This window comes from Cololabis saira, chromosome 23, assembly GCF_033807715.1.
Source record: "Cololabis saira isolate AMF1-May2022 chromosome 23, fColSai1.1, whole genome shotgun sequence".
Lineage (NCBI taxonomy): Eukaryota > Metazoa > Chordata > Actinopteri > Beloniformes > Belonidae > Cololabis > Cololabis saira.
Genome location: NC_084609.1, coordinates 28757754 through 28785133, shown reverse-complemented (window position 1 = coordinate 28785133; position 27380 = coordinate 28757754). Strand labels below are relative to the sequence as shown.

At 39.5% G+C, this 27380-nt stretch overlaps 1 protein-coding gene across 1 annotated transcript in view; it reads right to left on the bottom strand.

Moving 5' to 3' along the window:
• The window catches only part of zdhhc17 (zinc finger DHHC-type palmitoyltransferase 17), a 46584-nt gene that overhangs the window by 14592 nt on the left and 4612 nt on the right, over positions 1-27380 (bottom strand). Inside the window, exons 2-10 of the mRNA XM_061714546.1 lie at positions 18070-18173; positions 16931-17053; positions 15061-15138; positions 11790-11934; positions 11513-11577; positions 7956-8118; positions 7722-7847; positions 3406-3548; positions 968-1068 (exon numbers count right to left, since the gene is read on the bottom strand). Of these exons, the coding sequence (XP_061570530.1) occupies positions 968-1068; positions 3406-3548; positions 7722-7847; positions 7956-8118; positions 11513-11577; positions 11790-11934; positions 15061-15138; positions 16931-17053; positions 18070-18173 (1048 nt within the window). The remainder of the gene's footprint in view (positions 1-967; positions 1069-3405; positions 3549-7721; positions 7848-7955; positions 8119-11512; positions 11578-11789; positions 11935-15060; positions 15139-16930; positions 17054-18069; positions 18174-27380) is intronic.

Below are 27380 nucleotides of genomic sequence, written 5' to 3'. Positions count from 1 at the left end.
GCTCATGTAAGAAAGTACAAGCATTTTGGGATGGGATCCTAAGATCCATGGAGAAAGTTTTGGGATATGGGATTCCTAAAGATCCCTGAGTTATTTACTTAGGACTGATACCAGAGGATGGAATAAATAAAGAGGATGCAAGAAAAGCAATAAAGAATTACTTTCTCAATGAGGCTGCAGCAATCTAAATTCAAAAGACATCCGGGAGCAATGGAAAATGTATATTTCCCTGAAACCCCCTGCTTTTGCTTAATTTTCTTTTCTTTTACGTCTTTTAAACAAGATTTGTATCTATTTTCTTGTATTACTATAATAGAAAACACCTCATGTTCATGTGTTCTAGTATGGAAAAAACCTAATTGGAGCACTGTGTTGAAACAAGTAACTATGCAATAAAGATGTATGTATTGTTGACATGTGATTCCAAACAAAAATAAAAAGATAAATAAATAAAAGTGAAGAATCAAGTCTAAAATAAATAAATAAAGGACATTGTCTAGGTATCTAACTTTCTTTCTTCCCTAGTCCACTACTATTTTTTTTGTTTTTTCCTCGAAAACATGTCCTTTATCTTATTGCTTATTACTGATTACTGACATGATTATTGATTTGTAAGAATCCACATTGATATCCATATTGTTATCCAAGTTGTTATCCTGTTTTGTCTTTTATTTCTTATTTTTTGACTTTGGCCTCACTGTTAATGAGCCGCAATGTTGCTTTATCGTTTATCGACATATACATTTTTTAAATTCTATCTCTTGCGGCTAAGAATGCCATTACAAGAAATTGGCTGAAGACGGATTCACCTGGACTGAGCCAATGGTTGGACATTGTAGAAGAAAAACGATCAATGGAACAAATTACCTACACTTACTGAGTACTTAGCAAGATGGACAAAATGACATTATTATATAAGACGGTAGTGTCCCCCCCCCTTGTTTTCTTGTATTGTTGTAAAGGATATCGTTCCAGAACCAGTAAAACCAGGTGGTGTACATCCAGAACTTGGTTGCCAGGTAGATTCCCAGAGGGAGGGCACTGTGCATGGAGTGGTCGAAGAAAGCCCTGCGGGGAGAAGAGACGGGGAGAGTTTTAATTAGGAGCAATTTTCTTCAGTAGTCATCGGTTAAACCCTGCAGATTTACCGCACCGCAGCTCCAGCCATAATTCTACATGATTACAACTCTGGTTTTATGCTCTTCGGGGGTGATCAAACCGCCATTAATGCACCGACATCAAACATTTAACTTTTCCCAGCATTATCCTCCACGCTAACCACCACAGACAGAACTGCAGTGGCAGCTCGTGTGTTGAACACATGAAGGCATTTTTCCCTGCAGATGTAAAGCTGTAGCCCCCCGGAGCACATGCGGTTTTATCTGGGCCGGGGCTTTGATCTGAATCCTGCAGTCAGACTGCAGCAGGAGCAGAGCGAGGCGTTCACCTGGCGACACGTGCGGCTGGACTTATTCACAGCTGCTTTTCAGCAAGCAAACATCTCAAGAATGTCCGTAAATATAACGCTAACACGGCAGGTAAGGAGCGTCACTGCCGTCACGGAGCCAACCGCCGTGAGAGGAACAACCACCTCCCAACGGGACCAGATGGCCGGCCGGGATTCAGGCAGCACGTGTGTATGTGTGTGTGTGTGTTTCTCACTGCGTGAAGCAGAACTGTACATACTGTGCACATGAAAGAACATGGGTATTTACAGTTACTACGTTTCCATGCAGTGAAAAATTGGGGTTAAGGTCAATATTCCGGTTACTGAAACATTGGGAATAATGTGTTTCCATGCGTGAGCTAACAGGGTTATCACTGTATACATGGTGATTAATCATTTGGGATATCTGGATCAAACCAGCGACGCACGGAGAACGTCATGTCGCAATTCCTGTCATTTCTGCTTCTTCTTCCTGTATCCAAATCCAAAACAACAACAATAACAGCAGCACGGAGGATAATGAACAGCCCAGTAGAAGTCGCCTTTTTCAGCGTCTTCCAGTGGAGCTTGATCTGGTCTGGCGTTCGTATAATAAATAAATAAATAAATGTTCATATCCTTCATTACATTTATGAAGTGATTAGTCTCCTCTTGGTCTTGTGTTTCTCTGTGTTTATAAGAACTTCCTGGACTCAAAAGACCAAGATTCCTTGCAAAAAGAACCTGCGCAGAAAACAAATTCCTGTTCCTTTTGATGGGGAAATCCCGTTTGCCGTTTACATGACCCAATATTCGGGTTAGAAAAGGAGTAACCCAGGGCTCATAAACCAGAATATGAGCAAATTCCGGTTATTCAAAGGGGTTATTGGTGTTTACATGGCCGTGCGCAACCGGGTTATTGCCAATAGTCCAGTTAGAGAAGGGTTATTGACTGCATGGAAACTTAGCCAGTGATGAGGTAGAGAGTGTATTTAGAGTACAGTAATCCCTGGTTTTTCGCAGGGGTTATGTTCCAAAAAGAACCCGCGATAGGTGAAATCCGTGAAGCAGTAACCTTTATTTCTTTTAAAATTATTATCCAAGGCTTCAAATAGCGGAGATCAGCCCCCGCCCCACCGTGACCCGAGTAATTGGATTTGAACGGGAGAAAATGAAAAATGATTATAAAAAACAATACAATAAGTACAGTAGGACAAATTGTGACTGGTGCGTATTTCACTGCTCTGGCAGGAGAAAAATAAAAATTATATTTTAGAGGAGGAAGATTTTTTTTCCATTATCCACTTCGAGAAAAAAGTCGAAATGTTTAGAAAAAAGTCGAAATGTCGAGATTAATGTTGAAGTACAATTTATTTCAACTTCATTCTCGAAATTTCGAAATTTTCTCGAAGTATAAAAAAAAAAATCTTCCCCTCTCAACATTTTTTCTCCTGTCTGGCCCTAATACTCTTCCACTGCATCCTGACTCGCTCTGTAGTGTCTTATTCTTCTAAAGCCCGCGGTGCAGGTGTGATTCTTCAAGAGAAGAACATAGTTATGGGTCCTTGTTGTCGCTCTTTTTTCTTCTGGGCAAAAAGATTCTTATAAACCGACAAGCCACCATGGATTATATCTGAGACTGTAATGAACGATTCATCTAAGGCTCCCGTTCTTGAGCTGCTGCTGAAGCTCATTGGCCATTCTCAGCGACCAACGTTATTGACACAGGGGGGAGACTGTTTAGCCAATTTAGCCAATCAGAATGCAGAAAACGATGCACAATGCAAATCCGTGTGCAGCAAGACTGTAAAAGGTGAACCGCATTATAGCCAGGGATTACTGTACTGACTGCAAAACGTGCGGATTGCTGAGCTGTAGTGCTAACCTTTACTACAGACTTTTAAAAAGGATCAACTGAAAAATGAGGTAAAAGTCCTTCTGATTGTGGGTGAACCCGTCTACCGGTTACTTGGACGTACTTGGAGAGGAACTGCACGGAGACCCAGACGCCGGCGTACATGAGGCCTTTGATCAGCCACGAGTCGATGTCCAGGTTAGCGATGAAACCCACCAGCCAGATGATCACGAACGGCGTTCCCAGCATCACCTTCTGCCTAAACTCCTGCAGGGGGAGAGGAGGAAGAGAGGGGGAGAGGAGGAAGAGAGGAGGAGAGGAGGGATGAGTGTGGACATTACAGAACAATGAGACTGACAATAGGAAGCATCCAAAACAAGGAAAAGACAAAACAGGCATATCCAGGCTTTTTGTTCTTCTTTTCTTTGGGGATCCACGGCTGGGTTCACACGCAGTACATGTACGTGCACTTATGGCACTTTTACCTACTAAAAAGTGGTACCTAGTACCTACTAGGCTTGGCTCGCCTCAGTTTGGTTCTTTCCCACTAGGGGTCTACCTGTGCCGAGTAGATACTTTTCTGTAACTACTCTGTCGAGGTTCTAAGCTGCTGAGTCGGCTGTATCTGACATCATCACACTACAGGCCACCGATTGGTCTGGGGGTTGGAGTCAGACGTCTGAGTCAGCATGTGACATCAGAGAAACAGCAACTCTGACGGCGTCTTCATTTTATTCGCATTTTATTTACCAGCAATGGCAGCAAAAGTCTGCAAAAGGTGCAGATGTTCATAAACCTGGTGCTGAGGAGAGAATTAAAAAGGGATCTAGACGGGCAATAAAGAACCTACGGTTCCTACGGATCTTAGGTGGTTTTTCATGCCATTGCTTGTTGGTCACGTCTACTCAGTAACACAGATCAGACAATACCTCCTAAATCTGCTCTGCAACAAACGTGCCTGTCAACCTCTCTGATGAAATGACTGTTATAACTGGATATAATCCAGACAGTGTGCGTTCTGAACCCAGCATCATCTATGAGGACAGAGAGGAAGGGAGGGACTTGTGGTCTGACCACCTATGAAGCTCTGCTCACTACAGCGGCGGGCTGATGGGAGATCTGGTCTACAATCTACTTGCCACATCTACAAAACCAAACCAAACACTAGTACAGGGATACTTTCTATCCTAACGTCATTTACCTTTATTATCTAATAACACCGGAGGTAAGTGGAAAGATGAGATACAAGACAAAAGATTTAAGCAGAATTAAAATAGAAAAGCATCATTCAAAAAAAACCTAAAACTCTAAAAAAACGTAGAAATGTTCAGAGAACAACATGACTACCAGTTATGTTCCTGCTGCATCAGACACTCTTAGAAAAGTCAATATTTGAACATGGCCTATCAGGAGTACGGAAGAGTATTAGGGCCAGGCAGAGAAAAATAAAAATAATATTTTAGAGGAAGATTTCTTTTTCATTATGCACTTCGAGAAAAAAGTCAAAATGTTGAAATTAATGTTGAAGTACAATTTTGAGAAAAAAAGTCGAAATGTTGAGAAAAAAGTCAAAATTTCGTGAATAAAGATGAAATGTTGAGAAAAAGGTGAAATTTCGACTTTTTTTCTCGAAATTGTATTTCATTAATCTCGACATTTCAACTTTTTTCTCGACATTTTGACTTTTTTTCTCAAAGTGCACAATAAAACAAAAAAACTTCCCCTCTCAAATATTTTTTTCTCCTGCATGGCTCTTCCGTAGAGTCATGTTTAACCGTGTTTAAAGATTAAAATAAAAACATTGTGAAACAATCAAAGATGTGCTTCATCAAGACGAACATCCACAACCACCAAGTGTGCTCAGAACAGACACAAGTACCAGATTTTCCGGAATATAAGACGCGGTTTTTTTCATAGTTTGGCTGGGGGCGCGACTTATGTGTGAAATTATTAACACATTATCACCGGTTTATCATTTCACCTGTTATTTTCACATTAAACCACAAGAGGGTGAACTGCAACTGAAGATGAGTCTGGCGTAAGCGACGTAGAAGAGGAAGTGCCGTATCTTCTACCTCCGGAGTTAGCGGAGTTGTTTAAAAGTGACACTGAGGATGAAGATTTAATTGGATTTTAGTTATTTGAAGAGACACGGATGGTTTGGTAAACTTCTTAGCATGTTATTTATGCTCTAGTTATCTGAATAACTCTTAATATGTTATGTTAACATACCAGACACGGTCTCAGTTGTCTCATGTAACGTAAGCATACCGGACAATTATTCAGCCTGTTGTTGCCTCTATTCTATTTTTATTTTAAATTGCCTCTCAAGATGACATGTCTGTTCTTGGTGTTGGATTTTATCAAATACATTTTCCCCCAAAAATGCGACTTATACTCCAGCGCGACTTATATATGTCTTTTCCTTCTTTATTATGCATTTTATGGCTGGTGCGACTTGTAGTCCGGAAAACACGCTAATCTGTGCTTTGTTCTGTCTGCCGGTGATTGAAGACATGATGAACCCCGTCCTTCCTGCCAGACACACGGACAGCAGCAGACAGCAGCAGCTGAAGAGGCTCCAAGGTAATGACTACCCTGGAAATCTGCTCTGATCATGTCTGGAACTGACAAAGCTTCCCACGTAGCCACCGTTAACAGTTAAACCCCATACGTTAGTGCTGCTGTCCAGTGGATCAGACTGGAGCTTTGTCCAGCTACTGGATGATTTAGTGTAGTTAAGTAGCACTAGGGATGGGAATTGATATGATTTTTATGATTCCAATTCCATTTTCGATTCTGCTTAACGATTCGGTTCTTAAATCGATTCCCTTATCGATTCTCATTTGGGGAAAAAGGAAAACAATGAGGCAAATGGTGTTAATATGATAGGCAGTTTTTGTTAGCTAATTAATTACCTGCAGTAACGCATGGCGTCAGCCAAGGACATGCTAACATTGCTGCTGCTGCTGGGATGAGAATTACTGACGTTGGTCCGAAAACACGACATTCATTGATAGTTATTGCATGTTGTGTGCACTAATGTTTTTGCATGTTGGTAGTATTTCCTCCTTTTGATGAAATATTCACTTGGCAAGTATTGCAAGTTGTCCTGTTGTCGTTTTTTTTACTGAAATGTTACCGGACTTTCGAGCGTTTGATCACTTGGGCGCCGTGTTTACTATTGACCAGTGGCGGCTGGTGATAAAAACTTTTGGGGGCGCGCAATGGCGAGTGGGGATTACAACACAACTATAAACTCTACTTGAACACATTTTTTGTTATTTTTTATTACATATTACTACATATACATATACTACATATAAATGTAGCATATTTTACATAAACATATTTAAAATTTTTCAAGTAACAAAATAACATATTTGAACCATTTTTCAGATTTTTTCAGTTATTATATAGGAGATATTGACAGATATTGTCTGAAAAATGGTTCAGATGTTATTTTATCGTCTGAAAAATGGTTCAAATATGTTATTTTGTTATTTGAAAAATTTTACATTTGTTTGGTTGATGAGAAAATATGTTTCTCTATTTTTCTTATTTTTGTCAGGGGGGATATATATTGTTTTTCGGCACTACCTTGTTCTCTATAGCTGATATAACATGAATTACTATGTGGGATCAATAAAGTTCTTATTTTTGCCATCTCAGAAAATTAAATATATTATATTTGGTGCCTAACTGTTTCCCAAGTATATTAGTGAGTGTGTGAATGAATAAATGAGACGTAAAACGTAAATTTCTTTGTAGAAAGTCGCTTTATGAAAATAAGTCCATTTACTTGTATTAGTTTACAACGCAGTCTTGAACATCCAATATGGCGGCGACGTTGACGTATCGCAGCAGCTCCATGGGGCGGATACGGATACATGTCTATGGCTGTGACTCCGTTTGTAGCGAGTGACAGACGCATTTGCGCGTCTACACTGTCAGGGATGTGACTTTGATTGACAGCTTATGAATCAATCAGATTGGATGAAGAATGACAGGAAACACGCTGATTGGCCACGGTCGCAGAGAGCTGCGCCCGGAGGAGAGTCTTTGAGTAACCAATTAGAGACCAGCATGAAGAAATAAGCTTGAAAAATTAAAAGTTACACATTTTATGAGTGCACAGATGTGATAATTACTTTTTATTACGTAATTTATGTGTACTGTGTATATATTTTTTTTCCCTGTAATTTTAATGGGGGCGGCGCCCTAGCGCCCCCTATTGACAAGCCGCCACTGCTATTGACTGCTGGCTTATGCAATGTGCGTGATGACGTCGATCGTTCCCACTGGAATTGAAAACGATTCCAGGGAATTGAAACACTGGGAACCAGTTCTGAACAAAACCGGTTCTAAACTCCCATCCCTAAGTAGCATAGTTGTTTCTTTCTTTCTATGTGATGGCAGCAGGCGAGTACGTGGCTGTACCTTGTCCATCTTCAGTCTTTTCAGGTAGGACGGGCTGTCGTAGCCTTTAGCCTGCCGGGCTTCCTGTAAGTGATTGATCATCCACACATTCTTCCTTTGCTTGGCCAGGTCCAGCGGGGTTTCCCCCTGACAAATTAAGAGAAACACCATCAGATCCATTGGACTGTCACTGACGGGCTGAGCAGAACTCCAGTTCCACAAAGACGGCGGGTGCAGCTCCCCCGAGAGCCCTACCTTTATGTTCTGAGCATCTACGTTGGCGTTGGCGTCCAGCAGCAGGCTGATGACCGTGGTGTTGCCTGCTAGCACGGCCCAGTGCAGCGCCGTGTTTTTGTGGTACTTGTCGCCCAGGTTGACGGAGACGTTGAAGGTCAGTAGCAGCCGGGTGGGATCCACGCTGGGGAGGAAGAGGAAATCAAGTCAAGCAAACTCCCAGCACGGGGCATCTGATCTACAGGTCTGCCCCGACGCAGGCGAGAGGAACAGCTGGCTCTTTAAACAAATTTCAACTGGTGTACAACACAATTCCCCAGGTGGTTTGATGGGTTATAAGTAGAAGAGATCCAGAAAAGATGCTGAACTGTCGAAACAGACTGTTTTTTAGCTACGTCCCACATATGAATGAATGAATGAATTAATTAATTAATTTCGGTCAATTATACAAGTTATTTTACAAAACAAAATGAAAAAGTAAAATAAACATTGCTTTTGCCGAAAAGGTGTAGGCTGAAACCGTAGCTTATAGTGCCTACCCTTTTTCTCTTGTGATGAGCTTAAAACAGAAACATTAGCATTAATCATTAATCCGTGGAAACAAACAATGCATAAAGAAGACAAAAAATAAATAAGACAAATATTAAAATTGATGTTTCACATTCTAGAATGTTTTTGATAATGTACTTTATAGTTATAGTGTTTTATATTTACAATATTTTCTTTAAACATTTTCTTAAACTTAAACGACCTAAAAATGTGCAGTTCTATCTACAACTATTCCATATTTCTCTAGCCTTAATTGATGTCCATCTCTTTTTAACATTTGTTCTTGCTGTCGTCGTCTCAAACGTGAGTTTCCCCCTCAGGTCAGAGTGGGTTTCTTTTATTTGGAACAAATCCTGAATGCAGTTTGGAAGCAGTTTCTGCTGGGCTTTAAAGGCAAATAAAACAGTTTTCTGCTCTACTGTATCAGGAATTTTAGAGTATTATATTTAATAAAGAGATTATTTGTTGGTTCATAATAGTCAGATCTATTAATTATCCTTAAAAGCTCTTTTCCTCTTCCTATACACATACATATATACATATATATACATATATATACATATATATATACACACACACACACACACACACACACACACACACACACACACACACACACACACACACACACACACACACACACACACACACACACACACACACACACACACACACACACACACACACACACACACACACACACACACACACACACACACACACATTAAATAACTAGAAGCTCTGAAGAACTTTAAACTCATTATTTACTTGACAAAATGTATATATATATGGAAAAATGGACTCTAGGCTGAATAAATATATATATATTTATTCAGCCTAGAGTCCATTTTTCCATGCTCAGAAAAATGATTCACAAGTGGAAGACATACATGACAGCTGCAAATCCCAGATGTGGGTTTGCAGCGAGTTCACCTTCATGTCAGAACGTGCACTCACGTACTTTAAAGACGTCAGTCAGTTAAATATTAAAATTCAAGCCACAGCATTTGGACAAGGGCAGGCTGAACAACTCTGGATTGTAGATGGTTCACTAGAAAGAAGATTTGAAGTTTCATCCGAACAAACCGCAACAATCTTCTTCAACTTAGAACAAACTGAACAATAACACCACAGATCAGCTGTCTGTAGTAAAGGTCTACAATGTTCTCTGCTTTAAAGAAATAAATACGGATAAAAAATGTCAACGATTTCAACCAGTCTGTGGAATTATTGAACTCTGAAATGTCTTTTTCTTTTTTTTTTTAAGTGTACTGGATTTCCAATGACTAACTATTTTTAAAAGAACGAATTGAGATTGATGTGGATATGATTAAGAACAAAGACACTCGCATTCATATCCTGCATGATTTTGATAAAGACGAGAAATTAGGTGGCTCAATTATAGCAAAAATAATACACTACATTTCTAAGCGCTACACCTTCCAGGTTAAGCTTCCAGCATACGTCACTACGGTGATAAACACCAGCATCAAGTGAAGCAGCAAAGTTCAACCTGAAAACTGCACCACACAGCCCAAACGGTCCGAGCTCCTGAGCACCTTTCAGTGACCCAGCCGGCCTTGAACCGCTATGACATACAGTGCATCCGGAAAGTATTCACAGCGCTTCACTTTTTCCACATTTTGCTGCTCTCTGTCCACACAGAGAGGGTCCGATACGGGCCCCCAACTATTTTGATTGACAGCTCCCATTGGTCAGTCTCAGACGACGACGTGTCAAACCCACGTGGACCGACCGCTGTGATTGGCTGCGCGCCGTTTTGAGGGACGGCTGCACAGTGCAGAGTAGACTACAGATAAATGCTGATGTTAAATCGTCCATTGATATTAATTGTTGTTCAACTCTAACAGGCCATATTATTGTGCTGAACTTGCTAACTACCCTCCCTCAACGGTCCAGCTTTCCAGCTCCAGCTCTCTGTCCATCTCCCTCCAGCAGCCGACACTTTATTGAGGTTTTTGTAGTGAAATGAGGAGGAATCATAGAGATAACTTCTCATTTCAACTAACTGGATCAGCCGTTCCTCATCATGACTGTTTCCTGCAGCGCTTTCAACCGGCTTTCAACGCGAGTGACAGGAAGAAAATACAAGCAGGGCGTCCGACAAATGTTCAGCTCAAAACGCCGCGTTGCGTCTCGTCCAGTTAGGACAGTCCAATAGAAAATAAAGCAATGGAAGTGATTTTGTCGCTGACGCTCGCTCGCATCGCATGCAGTTATCACATGGTGTTAGCTGCAAGAAAAGCAATAACAAAGAAATGGCTTAAGCCAGACATCCCATCTATAGATGAATGGTATAATATAATTTATGATATATTTGTGATGGATGAGGCAGCAGCAATCTAAATTCAAAGACATCTGGGAGCAATGGAAAATGTATATTTCCCTGAAACGCCCTGCTTTTGTTTAATCTTCTTTTTTTTTACCTCTTTTAAACAAGATTTGTTTAAGTATCTATTTTCTTGTATTACTATAATAAAAAACACCCCATGTTCGTGTGTTCTGTTTTGTGAATGGGAAAAAAACCAATTGGAGCACTGTGTTGAAACAAGTAACTATGCGATAAAGATGTATGTATTGTTGACAAACTGTATTGTGGGGCTTGAGGCACGAAGTTTTCTAGGGGGCGCTGTTGAGCCATTAGGCCACGCCCATTAATGCAAACCATTAAATATCACATTTTTCGCCAGGCCTGGCTTGCGTGCAAAACTTGGTGACTTTTGGGGCACGTTTAGGGGAGCAAAAAGACCCTCCTTTCGTCAGAAGAAAAATAATAAAAACATCTCCTACAGATACAATAGGGCCTTCGCACTGTCAGTGCTCGGGTCCTAATAACAGCTCTTACGCCGACTTTACTGTCTGTAATTTAAGGAAAGAACAAAGAAAAAGAGGCTGCATGGACCATGTCATTTGTGTGTTACCAACAGCGACGTGGGTGTTACCAAACCCGATCATTCAAAACCTTCCTGTCAGGTTTATTCAGACTTCCATGTGTGAACCTCACGTACCTGTGTGTCCTGTAAGCTGCCCACATCAGAGGGGTCATGCCGTTCTGATCCATCATATCCACATCCTACAGGAGAAACAAGCATTTAAACAACTTCAGGTGGTACAGGACTGAGAAGAGGTGACAGCTGAAGTAAAAGGGCGCCCCCTGGTGGAAGACCCCAGCAAGAAAATGTTGCCAAAACACAGAGCCCTTGAAGTGCCTTAAACCCAAATTACAGCCAAGCACAGAACATTAGAAGCAGTAGCAATACAAAAAGGTGTGAGGTGCTTTCCTACCTGCCCTTTTGCAATAAGGTAGGCCACAATGGAGGTGTGTCCAAACTGGGCGGCCAGGTGAACGCAGCTGCAGCCCTCGCCGTCGATCAGGGACGGGTCTGCGCCATATTTCATGAGCTGCACCACCATGGATAGATGGCCCTGCCTTAGAGCAGAAAACCACACAGTAAAGTACCAGAGATGCAGAGGGCTACCGTCAAGTTCCACTGAAAGATAAGGACAGACACGGCTAATCGCTCCTGTCATTTAAAGGTCTGGGACTAAAAAAAAAAGCATTTTAAGCCGAGCTCCTGCTACTCTTCTGCACATGTTTTGGACTTGTCCTAAACTTTATTTATTTTGGCAAAACATCTTTGGCACTTTTTAAGTATGTGGGAAAACGGTGGAGCCGTTGCTCTGTTTGGCTCCTGTGGACTCTCCTGTATTTATGCAGCGGGAAACCAACATGATGGCCTTTCGTTCCCTCCTGGCTCCGAGACTGATTTGGTTTAAATGGAAAGACTCATCATCATCTAATCACTGGATCAGGGAAGTCATGGCTAATCTCAAACTGGAAAAGATCAGCTACGCTGTTGGGGGATCCACTGAGACATTTTATAGGATCTGGCAGCCTTTCCTGAACTTTATGGAGGGTTTGGATGCTGATAATATAATGGAAAGGTTTTCATTCATTTTCATTTATATTGGCCCTGTGTCTGACGATTATCTGGAAATACAGGACTGTCTCAGAAAATTTTAATATTGTGATGAAGTTCTTTATTTTCTGTAATGCAATTAAAAAAACAAAACTGTCATACATTCTGGATTCATTACAAATCAACTGAAATATTGCAAGCCTTTTATTATTTTAATATTGCTGATTATGGTTTACAGTTTAAGATTAAGATTCCCAGAATATTCTAATTTTTTGAGATAGGATATTTGAGTTTTCTTAAGCTGTAAGCCATGATCAGCAATATTAAAATAATAAAAGGCTTTCAATATTTCAGTTGATTTGTAATGAATCCAGAATGTATGACATTTTTGCATTACAGAAAATAAAGGACTTTATCACAATATTCTAATTTTCTGAGACAGTCCTGTATATGTTTTTGTTTTTATGTCTACTTTTTGGGAGTTATTTTTCTTGTCTGTTATTTTTTTTCTTGTTTTTGTTTCTCTTTTCTGTTTGACTGTATGGTCCTGTTATAATGATTAAAAAACAAATAAAAAGACTTTGATAAAAAAATAAAATAAAAAGAAGCTTTTATGTGCTAAAAATGTTTTTATGAACCACAGGGAGCAGCAGGAAAAGTTTGGGAACCCCTGGCATAAAGACAACTGTCTTAACAACCATAGAGCAGTGGAGATCTGATTACAAAGGAGCTGAAACTTGATCAGGACCATTTTTTTTCTTTTTAAAGTGGTTTTCATTGGATAGGAGTGAGTTTAAGCTGAACGCTGAGGAGCTGCTCTCAGGCAGAAGAGGCTCACAGCTTCTTAAAGGTCACCGGCAGCTGGAGGGGGACACACAACTTTTGAGGAGCAGCGATGCTGCCGATGCCTGTTGTTGAAGCCATCAATAATTCAGGCTGAGTGCGTCATGTGGCCCCGTCTGCCCGGATATAAGGGGGTTGGGGGGTAGATCTCCTGGGATCTCTGTTGCATGCTGCTGCCGTCCAACAGAAACCAGATAAATTAAAGCTGCAAGCAGCGATGAACGGGCCCTCGCACCCTTCTGCACGTTCAGGCTGCAGTGGAAGCTTGTATGACTTGAATGTAGATTCTTCATGCCTGGACATTTAGTGGATGACACCACCCACGACTCTCTATATCAAACCATTCAAAAGTTATGGCAGAAAGTAGGAACTATCAAACAGTGGTGTAAAGTAACGAAGTACAAGTACTTCGTTATTGTACTTAAGTAAGATTTTTGAGAATTTGTACTTTTATTGATACTTTCATTTTTCTGTACTTTTACTTTTACTTCGTTACATTTTCAAGGAAAAAAATCTTACTTTTAATCCCCTATATTTAAAATTGGACACGTCGTTACTCGCTACAAATTAAAGTCTTACATTAAATGAAAATGTAGGCTATTGCCGTGAGAAAAGCACAGCGGGGGCTGATTTATGGTTCCGCGTTACACCGGCGCAGAGCTACGGCGTAGGGTACGCGGCGACGCACACCCTACGCCAGGGATATTCAATTGGCGGCCCGCAGGCCACATGCGGCCCGCCAGGAGCTTTTATGTGGCCCATGGTCATATTTCAAAAAGGGGGTGTTTGTTTAAAAAAAAAAAAAAAAAAAATTATAATATTTTTATAATTGGCTACTATGGACTAAAATGGTTGTGCTCAATTCTTAATATAATATTCAAATAAGGAAATCTTGGTGGAAAGTGGTGCTTTGTCATTATGGCGTGTTTTATTAAAAGTAGGTCAATATCAATGTCATTAAGTTTGCACAATGCATGGTTTCAAAATGAACTTGCATTCAAAATAATATTTCTTTATCTGAATATTATATTTAACATTCACAATGACTAAATCTGGAGACAATTAATACCTAATCCATATGTAAACTAGATATATTCAAATGTATAATACAAATGTATTATATTTACATAAGTCTTCGTCTTTGAGTGCAAAATACATTTTGAAAACCCCCAAATTTTCAAATTGTGTGGCCCTCTCCATACAGTCCTTTTGCAGATGTGGCCCCCGGCCGAATCTAGTTGAATACCCCTGCCCTACGCCGTAGCCTACGAGACACCTGGGGCGGACGGGGAGACTCGGCCTCCCCGAGAAGGAGACTCATCTCCCGGGGGAGTTGCGCTGCAGAGGCGGGCCGGAAAGGCCCTACGCCGTAAGGTACGGCGTAGGGTACGCGGCGACGTTGGTGTAACGCGGAACCATAAATCAGCCTTGAGCGGCAGTCGCTCAAGCTGACGAAATTAAAATGGGGTAATGGAAACAAACGCTAAAGGGGTCAGAATAATATCACCATTATTTAGAGTTGTAAGCAAATTCTTGGATTCTTCATTTCTTTGCAATCCTTAAAAAATAATTTTGTACTTTGAATTTTGTACTTTGTACTTTTTAAATAAAATAAAATAACATGGCGGGCCACATCTGGCCCGCGGGCCTTGAGTTTGACACATGTGCAATAGGGCCTTCGAACTGTCAGTGCTCGGGCCCTAATAACGGCTCTTATGCCAACTTTACTGTCTGTAATTTAAGGAAAGAACAAAGAAAAAGAGGCTGCATGGACCATGTCATTTGTGTGTTACCTTGTGGCCCAGTGCAGAGGTGTGGAGTTGAGGTCTCCCCCGAGCTGGTCCACTATGGCTCCCTTTGATATGTAATACCTGCACACAAACAACCAGCAAGTGGAACTCAATACTTTGTCTTTCAATGAATGGGACTGCTGTTTGTTCATCTTCCTGTATAACTAATATTACAATATACTAATGACACTTAGATACATCAACATAGCTTATATTATTATATTATTCCACTTAGGGCTGTCAAAGTTAACGCGTTTATAACGCGTTAACTTAACGTCCTCTTAACGCCGCCAATTTATTTTAACGCACAGTTAAGGCGCAGGATAAAAAGAAAGAAAAACGCGCATTATATAATTTCTGGCGGTAGACAGCACCGTAGCTTGAGGAACAGTATGGGGGATTACTGCGTGAACTTTTTTGAAAAGTGAGGAGAGATGTGGAATGGAAAGGGACTTTTGAACGGCAAGTTCACTTTCAAAAAGATGCCAGATGGTTCGCTGGACGAAAGTAAAGTTATTTGGAACTACCGATATATCAGTAGAAAAACACACATCTTACTTTTTAGAACAGCTTTGCAGCACTATAATAGCAACTAGCAAGTGGTTATTGTAATCATTTTACCCCCGTTGTTACAGAAAGCCAGCAAAACAGCCTTCACTTCAACAGGGGGGGGGGGTCCATGATTTCATGTATGCAACACCAAGTGATGAGTCCCAGCTTACACAAGTAATAGAGAAGCTGTGACCGAGAATAATCATAAAAGAAGTTTGAGCAACAGATTTAGAGCCAAATATACATTTCTAAGCAGTTTTGTTCTTTGTTTAGGGTCCTTCTCTGTCTCTAAAATCACCAAAGTGGTAAAAAAACAAAAGACTGATGGTTTCAAACAGAAACTATTTACATATAGGCTCATTTTTTAATCTGTCATATTTAAATGAGTCAACTATTTTAGTGTGAATAGCTAAAGCACCAATAATCAAACTGAAGAGTTCTCTCATTTCTAAATATTAAAGACCAAGTCCAAGCTAGCTCACTTATTACTACCGTATAATTTGATGGTGGAAATAAACCCAGTTCAGTTGTTTGCTCAGTTCCAGCAGCTGTTAAAGGGATTCAGAGAAGCCCATCAGTCTTGTTGTAGGTGGAGGAGGGCGAGCGTAACGTTATTGACTAGAAATATCACATTACATGTGGAAGTCTGCTGTCACAGCTGGACAGAGAGATCATTCATTTACAACTCTAATTCACATACAGTTCTGACCACAGAAGTGAAAAGCTAAATACCGGTGACTTTTTTTTTCTGATGATGATAGTAAAGAGCAAAAATGGTTAAAATCCTTCATTTTTTAATGTATTATTCACCTGAATCTTTAGCTCTGGTATTGTGGGCTGGTTTTATTTTTATTTTATTCTTTATTTCATTCATTAAAAGAAAAACAAAACAGTTCAATATAATTACAACAAACCTCTTTCCTTGAATGAAAGGGAACAGAAAGAAGACTAAGCTTATTTTATCTGTCCCTTTTTCCTAAGAAGTCAAATTTCAATTAATGTAATAATTAAAAAAAAACAAAAACAAATAAATTACGCAATTTAAAAAAAAAACAACACTTTCCAATAAACGTAATTAAAAAAACAAACAAACAAAAAAATAAACCAAAACTACAGCAAAGTTATAAAATAACACAAAATAGCTGTCGTCAAACACAGATAGTCGTATTCTTTTTTGATTCAAAGAAAAAACTATGACAATGGTGCTAAAAAGAGAGAGAGAGAAAAGAGAAAACCCACCTAACTTAACAATTATCATGATATCTCTTCATCATACTGGCTTTGATTATTCTTTCAAATGTAATGTAAGGTTTCTACTTACTTGACCAGGTCTATCCTGTTGTTAATGGCGGCCCAATGGAGGAGCGTTACGTTTTCTTTGTCTGGCTGCCGGACGTCGAAGCCCGCCTCCACCAGCTCCCTGCAGCGCTCGAAGATGCCGTACCTGCACCGGAGGACGGAGGACGGTCACACACAGCACAAGCAGAGGAGCCAAGCCTTAAACACATCCAACGCATTTAAACTGACTAACAAAAAAGAAAACGTTGCTACACTGAGTGCGTTTACATGGGAAGTTTAATTCCTCTTTATTTCAGAATTAAAATAAAATCTGATTTAAAATGAGTAAAAATTACCATGTAAACACCTAATTCCGAATGAAAATGGCCATTCCGAATTAAACTGAATTCCGAAGTAAGTGGCTGGTTTATTCCAATTTTAAATAAAGATTAATTCCACGATCATGTAAACACTCATTCCACTTTAAATTAATTCCGGTCTTTCTTTCTGCTCGTTCCCTCGCCCGTCTGTCTCCATGACACTTATATTCCGCGCTGGGCTGGTTTTCCAAACAAAGTTTCAAGATGGCAGAACGCAGTAAACGGTGGTCAAGAGTAGAGACCATTTATTTAATAAATAGCTTGGAATAATTAAAAGAACAGATGGAAACAGGAAACATAAAAATTGTGAGCTTTTCAAAGTTGTAGCGGCTAAGTTTGTTTTTCTTCCGGTAGATGCATCTTCCGGTCCGCCCCCCTATCCAATCAGAACCTTCCCAACCCCCAGACCTGTAGAGGAATTGGAGAAAGCCGATCAAACGGGTTTTCCATGTAAATTCGGAAGGAAATTCGGAATTACTATTTCCATGTAAACTCGAAGGAAAATAGTTCTAACCCTGGCCAATGTTGCTTTGTTTAGCAAGTGCTTCATCCAATCATCTAATGAAAAAGGGCCCCATCTGTTGTTAATGCCAACAACAGCTCAAAAATCATATTAATTCTTCTCAGGGACAAATTTTTTTGCACCTCTCATAATGTATTTTCTAACACCGTTTATTAGCATTCGGCATTGGAGGATCTGACAACTTGGTAAGAAATAGAAGGAACGAGACTCAAGCGAAGGGATGTGACCCCAGTAATAACAAGGTGGGGAATAAACAGAGAACATATATGAAGCACTCACTGCGTGGCTTTGACGATGTCCCACGTGCTGTAGTCGTCCACGTGGTTCTTACGGCTGACGGTCTCACTGTAGCCATGATTGTAATGAGTCTGGGGCTTAATTTCCTGGAGGAGGAGGAAAAAAAGAACAAAAACATAAAGATATGTTAGCATGTGCTGTTTTATTATATCATCGGCTTTATTTTAGCACCAGGAAGCACAATGATGTTCACAGGTTAGTCTGAAACCTGCAAACCTTCAATGTTAACTAAAAAGGAACCTGGTATCTTACACCTGTGTGTGATATAATAAAACACTGAAGGGGAAAATATCCAGTTGTGAAAATAAAGTGATTATATACATCTTGGACGTGACGCCATTTTGTCTTGACCGTGTTTCCAACATTTCAAAATATAAATTAAGTTGCTGTGAACAACAAGAGGCACAGGCTGTAGTCACGTGGAAAATGTTGTGCACCCTGGACCTCTGGTTAGGACCACAGTGGTTAGAGCCAGCGGCCCGTGTACTGAGGTACAGTCCTGCAGCAATTGCAGGTTCCAATCCCGCTCTGCAGCCCTTCGCTGCATGTAGTCCCAATTTATTTATTTATTCATTCATTCTTTTGTCCCAATTCATTCATTCTTTCTTTCCTTTTCTCTGTCGTCCCAACTCATTAATTCTTTCTTTCCGTCGTCCCAATTTATTCATTCATTCATTCTCTTTCTTTCTCTCTTTCTTTCGTCCCAATTCATTCATTCATTCATTCTTTCTTTCCTTTTCTCTGTCGTCCCAATTCATTCATTCATTCTTTCGTCCCATTCATTCTCTCTTTGTCCCGTCCCAATTTATTCATTAATTCACTCTTTCCTTTTCTCTGTCGTCCCAATTCATTCATTCTTTTTCTTTCCGTCGTCCCAATTCATTCATTCTCTCCTTCTTTCGTCCCAATTCATTCATTCATTCTTTCGTCCCAATTTTTTCATTCATTCTTTCGTCCCAATTCATTCATTCTTTCTTTCTTTCTTTCATCCCAATTCAGTCAGTCAGTCAGTCTCTCTCTATCTCTCTCTCCCTCCCTCCCTCTCTCTTCCTGTCTCCATAAAAAAAGGTTATACACCCTTTTAAGTGTGTTTTTTGTGTATAAGGGTCAAAGACGTGACGCTTACTTTTTCTGTCCGATGGAACTTTTTACCTAATAATAAACATAAAAATGAATAAAAAATATAACATGTATGTCTAATACGTTCCTTCTACATGTGCCCACTCTTATTTTATTTAAACATGTTGGTTATTGGTCATTTTCTGCCATCTGAAGTGTGAAAACATCATGTGGGGTGACCGTCCGGCCTTGACTTCTGTTTGGACAACTGGTTTTAAATCACATTAAAACAATTTAAAAATAATGCTTGCCCTATTGGGCATACTTTCAAACTTGTTTTAGATTTAGATGTTTAAAGTTATGGAACATTTGTACACACATTTCAATCATAATACACAAACTAATCTTGTCCGAATATGTTCATTGTCTGAATTATCATCTGGGGTGACATGAAAAAAATACAATTGAGGGACTTTTATATTGACAATCATCTCAAAGAGGATGTTGCATCAGCCAGTTACTCTATGAGGGTCCCAGAGAGACAACCTGCAGGTCAGTAGTCTCTCTCTCCTTTACAAATAAATCCTCTTTCTAACTGCTGCAGTGTATACGTCACATTTTGATATCATGTGGGGTGACCACCCTAAAACTGTAAATAATTCGTTTTATTTGCAAATCTATATTTTGAAGGTAAATTTGTTAGTGATATGTGGTGAGAAGTAGCTAGCTTAGATCATATAGCTAACTGTTAGCCTGTTATATTTGATTAAACTTGAAAGCATCATGTGGGGTAACCAACAAATGGCAATTCTGTATCAAATTCAAAATTGAATGTCTATCAGTTTTGGTTCAAATATAAATTATTGGTATAGCATGCATAAGTGGATACACCTTGTACACATTTTAAATCAGTTTTATGAATTTTAGAGTAAGTAAGAGGGTGACACTGCCATTATGGATAGAATGTATTTAAAAATGGTTTTCAAAAAATGAAAGGAAAAATTTGTCTATCTTTCTTGAACAGTTAATTTAATTACTGATACTTATTAAAATATACATTTTGTTATGGAAATCTATTAATTTTGAGATAAATGGTCGCCCCAAATGACGGTTTAAAGGTTTAAAAACACTAAAATACCTTTGTTTGAAGTTTTCACATACATGTATGTGTACACTACATTTCAAATGTTTGGAAAATGGCCAAAAATATCTTTATTTTAGGTATTTTAAAAATGGGCTACTCAAAGGCCTTATACGTCTTTGACCCATAACATAAAAATCATGTGATCATAGGTCTTAGTAATAGTCAAATATGACATAGGAGGAACAACAGCGTACAACTTCCCATCATACACTTATTTATTCAACAAAAGCCAAAAAGAAAATATGAAGAAATACTATGTACCAGAGCTGTGATGGAGCCCAGTCAATCCGTGGGCCAAACGTATCACTCCCCGATTAGCAGCACATCGCATGCCGTGTGAATCAGGGTTTTTCCCGCATAAAGCGGTGAGGACAAAGCCACGTACAGATAGTAATACTGCTATCTGGACCGTTGGAATACTACAACTGGTAAACGTGCCAACTCACGTTACGCAATTTCCCTCCAGGGATTATTAAAGTCTTACTGGACTGGGCTGAAAAGCAGAAGCTTTGACAGTTTTCTGGTGTAGAGTATTCAAGTGTGTGTTAACACAACATCAAAAGCTTAAGACGTATACAACACTCTGGCGCTGCCTGAATCCAGTAATGGTTGTGAAACCACTTTAAAAAAGTTCAACGTTCTGCAGTGAGAACGATTTTTCATAAGAGGAAAGCATTCGAGACGATTGCCAGTTTTCCTAGGAGCAGACATCCAAGAAAATTCACCCCAAGATCAGACTGTGAAATGTCCAGAAAATACAAAAAAGAAAGCGAGCTACGAGAGCTACATCTCAGACACTGCAGACCTCGCTGAGCATGTTAAATGTTAAAGTCCATGACAGCACGATGAATAGACGGCTGAACGGGGTGGTTTGTTGGAAGAGTTGCAGGGAGAAAGTCTCTTCTTTCTAAAAGAGAACATGCAAGGATAACTGTGGTTTGCAGCATGTCAACAGAAAGGCCTATCACATGAACTCTATGTATGACAGGATATTCTAGCAAGAGATATGAGAATGTCTTTCCTACAACAAAAACTGGGTCGAAATTGGGTCTTGAAACGTTCAACGACGATGCAAAAAAACCTCAAAAACAATCTACAATCTTAAGGCAGTTTGGGAGTTGGCTTTTACAGCTCAGCAAACACTTTAGATAGCTAACTTTGATTATGGGATAAACCGCTCTGCTGACTAGGGCTGGGTATCGATTCAAATGTCGAGAATCGATTCGATTCCGATTCTTAAGATTCAGAATCAATTATCACCATTTGATCCGATTCGATCCGATATTGATTTGGGTTAGTGTTGTTAAAAATGTTTTTTGAGCTGTTGCATGAATTATATGACTGTAAAATAACTAGTGAAATAATAATTTCACAATACGGTAATTATTGTGAAATAACAAAAAAATAAATACCGGTAACTCAAATAGGCCTTAGTTTCAATATCCATTTAAAGTGCAAAAAAAGAAAGAAATTGCAACAGTTCATGCAGTAAACAAATCATTTTAGCTTGTCTGATTTATTCTGTCACCAGACACACAGCTGGCCATGAAGCACCAGGCATTTTTCAGGTATGTCATGACAATCTGTGTCCGATAACAGAAGAAACTAAACAAGCTATAGTAAATATAGATAATATGAACTTCATTGACCTTATATAACATTTAGAAATTTAAGCTAAAATATCCAGCATTTTCTCTAAAGAAAAGTTCATTTAGTTCAGGAGTTTTCAAAACCAGCGCAGTTTCACACCACGCGCATATGTGAATTAAATGACGTGACTACTGGGATTAAAGTTCACCGGGCGAAAATGTAACGATGAAAAAAAAATAGATCTTTAGACATGTGAATCGATTTTTATTAAGAATTAATATGAGAATAGATTTAGAATTGAAAAATGTATTTTTTTTCAACACAGGCCTACTGCTGACAGGCTTCATTTGCACCGCCAGACTCGGCACAGAGAAGAAGTCATTTCAGGTAACCAGACAGAGGAACTCCCGCGTGCATGTGCACCTTGTAAAACTATTAGTTGTTGTGTTACAAAGATAACAGCTGGATTACAGCAGTATCTCATTTGTTATTTTAACCATGATTTATCTTCCACGATAAATCAGAATACGCTGTAAAAGCGGGCCTAAGAAATGCCTAAACTGAAGAAAAAAAAGAAATGCTATGTTTAATTTATTGATGAAAGAGGAAAAAATGGATAAGAGGACCAGCTGTACGAAAGGCGATGCATCAAGAACGATATTGTGGTAGTTGTGAAAGGACACGGTGCCTGCAGTATCAAATTAGAAAAGGTGAATAACTGCAACAGGACCCGTCGGCCTGTTGATCTAATCTGTTAGGCAGATGTAGTGATTGTGCCGTTCACATTCAATTAGCCTCCACAGTACGGCCACAGAAACCAACCTCAGTCTGCACCACCCAGAAACGGGGCCAGCATCTGGTTAGCATCTATCTACACCTCCCTCGGACATTCTCACTTTGGGACGGTCAGAACAATTGAAGGGGAAGAAGAGTTCAGTACACAGAGGTCGTCAAGATTTAGAAATATAGCAAGTATGCTGCATAATTGAAAAACTATCTGGGAAGAGGAAAGGCATCAAAGGCAGGTTCTTGTTCATCTAAATGACAGTAGCTGGGTGGAGTTGTTGGGTAACCTGAGGCAACAGCTCAGGGCTGCAGAGGCTGAAACTCTACCATCTCTCCCAACCGTTTCCCTCGGGGTTCCCTGCAGAGTCAGTTGGGCCTTTACAGCCTTCTTGTCTGCCACAATAGTAACAGCTTCCTGCAGTAACTTTCACATCTTATTTCCATCCTTATTAAAATTTCCAAATGAAATTCACTATATAGGGGCTGCATTATATGTGGAAAACATGCAATATGAGATATCATTCGGATGGAATATATATACACATACAGTCACCGGCCACTTTATTAGGTACACCTTGTAATCGGCCAATCATATGGCAGCAACTCAATGCATTTATGCATGTAGACATGGTCCAGATGATCTGCTGCAGTTCAAACCAGCATCGGAACAGGGGAGAAAGGGGATTTAAGTGACTTTGAACGTGGCATGGTTGCTGGTGCCAGACGGGCTGGTCTGAGTATTTCAGAAACTGCTGATCTACTGGGATTTTCCCGCACAACCATCTCTAGGGTTTACAGAGAACGGTCCCAAAAAAAGAAGATATCCAGTGAGGAGCAGTTCTGTGGGCGCAGATGCCCTGTTGATGCCAGAGGTCAGACTGGTTGGAGCTGATATAAAGGCAACAGTAACTCAAATATCCACTCGTTACAACTGAGGTTTTCAGAAGAGCATCTCAACACATCGAACCTTGAGGCGGATGGGATACAGCAGCAGCAGAAGACCACACCGGGTCACTCCTGTCAGCTAAAAACAGGAAACTGAGGCTACAATTCACACAGGCTCACCAAAACTGGACAACAGAAGAAGGAAAAACGTTGCCTGGTCTGATAAGTCTCCATTTCTGCTGCGACATTCGGATGGTAGGGTCAGAATTTGGCGTCAACAACATGAATAAATCCATCCTGCCTTGTATCAACGGTTCAGGCTGGTGGTGTTGGTGTAATGGTGTGGGGGAGATTTTCCTGGCACAGTTTGGGCCCATTAGTACTAGCTGAGCATCGTGTCAACGCCACAGCCAACCTGAGTATTGTTGCTGACCATGTCCATCCCTTTATGACCACAGTGGACCATCTTCTGATGCTACTTCCAGCAGGATAACATGTCAAAGAATCATCTCAGACTGGTTTCTTGAACATGACAATAAGTTCACTACTCAAATGGATCCACAGTCTCCAGATCTCCACCCAACAGAACCTTTGGGATGCGGTGGGACGGGAGATTCACATCATGGATGTGCAGCCGACAAATCTGCAGCAACTGCGAGATGCTATCATGTCAATATGGACCAAACTTTCTGAGGAATGTTTCCAGAACCTTGTTGAATCTCTGCCACGAAGGATTAAGGTGGTTCTGAAGGGAAAAGGGGTCCAACCCGGTACTAGCAAGGTGTACCTATGATAGAGAGCAGGTGTACATAATAATGTGAGTGTACAACTGTATAATATATATATATATATATATATATATATATATATATATATATATATATATATATATATATATTAGGCCTGTGTTGAAAAAAATCGAATTTCCGATTCTAAATCGATTGTCATATTAATTCCTAAAAATCGATTCGTATGTCTAAAGATGGATTTCTTTTCATTATTACATTTTCAACCAGTGAACTCTAATCCCAGTAGTCACGTCATTTAATTCACACGTGCAGTTGAGCTGTTGCAATTTCTTTCTTTTTTTTTTGCAATTTATTTATTTCATACATAGAAGATTGAAAAAATAAAAACAGAATGCGGGAAAAAAATAAAACCGATTTCATGGGACCCTACCTCTGTTTGCTGCCCTGGATCTGTTGGATAATTCTGCCCCAGGATGTTTCTGAAAGCAGTTCTATCAGCATTCTGGGAGGTGATTGGTCCTTACAGCATCATTAGCTGCCAATACTTGCTGTTGAATCTCAATATAATACTAGGATTAATATGTTGCATAACTACATACATATAATTCAGGCAACAGCTCAAAAAATCAATGAAAAATGTTTTCAATGAAAGATTTTTTTTTTTTCACACATAATATGATATCTAATTCAGTCAACCATTTATTCATGCTGTTCAGGGAAAATGTGCAGACTTTTTCCTCATCTGGACACTCAATTAAGGAGAAATGAGCACGTATCTTTTGCCAAGGAGGAAACTGCTTGCCTGAAAGATGAGAAACGGGAGGAAAATATCTTTGTTTCACCAGATGTAAGGTTATCTAGAAAGAATGAGATGACTTGATACCTTGACTATTTGGCCTGTTACTGTAGTCCGCTCTGCCACCTCAGCTCTGTAAAAATCTGACATTTAACCTTAGAGACATGTTGAGCCTGGGCATTTTTAAGCCTCTCAAACCTACATGTTTACCAAGAGGCTATAAACATACAGGTAAAAGTGCTGAAAAAAGCAATTAAACATATTCTGAATTTTAAATTGTCCATTGAATCTTAGGTTGGACTAGGGCTGGAGATCGATTCAAGTCATGTCAAGAATCGATTCGATTCCAATTCTTAAGATTCAGAATCGATTATCAAGATTTGATTCCATTCGAATCCGATATTGATTTGGGTTAGTGTTATTAAAACAGTTTTTTGAGCTGTTGCATGAATTATATGACTGTAGTTCTGCAACATATTAATACTAGTATTATATTGAGATTCAGCAGCAAGTATTGGCACATAATGATGCCGTAAGGACCAATCACCTCCCAGAATGCTTATAGAACTGTTTTCAGAAACATCATGTGGGTCAGAATTACCAAACAGATCCAGGGCAGCAAATAGAGACAGATGAAATCGGTTTTATTTTTTCCCACATTCCGTTTAAATTTTTTCCATTTTTGGTGTATTTCGGTTTTTAATTTTGAGAATTTGGTTTTTAGCATTTTATGCTAATGTAACCCCAAGACAGTATATAAAGTAATGAAATATAGACAATTTATGCAATTATAACTGAAAACTTTAATGTTTTCATACCTTTAAACATATTTAAAGGCAAAAACATGGCACCAGTTATTCTTGTGTCCAACAAAACATTCCTTTTTTGGGCATAAACAAAAAAATACCAAAAGTTGTAATGTAATGATGGGGGGAAAAAAAAAAATTCGATCTTTAGACATACAAATCGATTTTTAGGAATCAATATGAGAATCGATTTAGAATCGGAAATTTTTTTCAACACAGTCCTAGTTGGAACCTCGTGTGTCCTGCCATGCAGCAGGTGTGGCTTTAGTCCCTGACTGGTCAGTGAGACATATGGCAACCACTCCCCAGGGTGCTGAGGTTAGGAGTCTTGAGCTAAAAATGTGTGACCGTGTCACTGAAAATCTATACTCATTAGATCACAGCAGACAAACACCATAGTAGCAGATATTGTTTAAGAATCAGATAACTGCTCCACAACATGGGACCAACATTTGTATTTCAATCTGGAACAGAAAAGGAGAGAAAGACAGTTTTCTCAGTCTCTGCAGTGAACACTTTCATGCAACCACGCCGCACCATCATTTTGTTGTTCCTTTCAATGGCTGTAGCTTTAGCTCACAATCACATTCCGTCTGAAATTAGGGTCATTTCAAGGAGCTAATTCAATACTGAAGGCACAATTACAACCCATGGATCAGGAGCAAGCAGGGGAGAAAATCCATTCCCACAACAGAGATAATGGCAATGCTCCAAGCAAAAGGAATTTGCATATTTCACTGCTCTACAAGTGAGGTATCTCATTAAGTGTCCAGGCCTGTCTTCTACCTTTATGTGGCTTTTATCACAGAACACTCGTTTGCATTTACAAACCAGATATTTATTCCATTCACCAAAGAAAAGAAATGTTTAATCTTTATATTCCACCTGAAATTCCAGTCAGGTGCCTCATACTTTTCACCTCGATCGCTTCATATAATCTATGCAATGACCTAGATTTCAAACGGCACCCTGTTAAACAGGAGGAACAACTTTTGGCCTAAACTGGATGAAATTTATGAAGAAAAAAAAAAAGATGAAATCTGTTTAAGAAATTATTTCAATGGCAGGTTGATATGCTGCGGCGCCAAATGTTTTATCCCGACTGCTCTGTACACAAGGCCTGTGTGTAAGTGGGCACGAATGAATAATACGGTTGGGGAACTAAAATTCTTTATAGACATAAAGCATTTTACAATACAGCTACCACAGGGGGTCCAAATATTGTTAATCAAAGCACCACTTACAAAACCGGAGCTGCTCAACTATGAAGCTTCCTATTAATCAAGATAATCCCATACATCTCATTGAGGAAAATCATGACAACCCAGTTCAGTATAATTTTTTGGGGCCAATAAATAATTTATTTAACATTTTCCCAGGGATTACTTTATCGTCATTACATGGCAAGTCTGCCTAATCCTCTATGTTTTTGATCTTGTAAGTCTGGGTTATTATGTAAAAATTCCTGATACAATGAT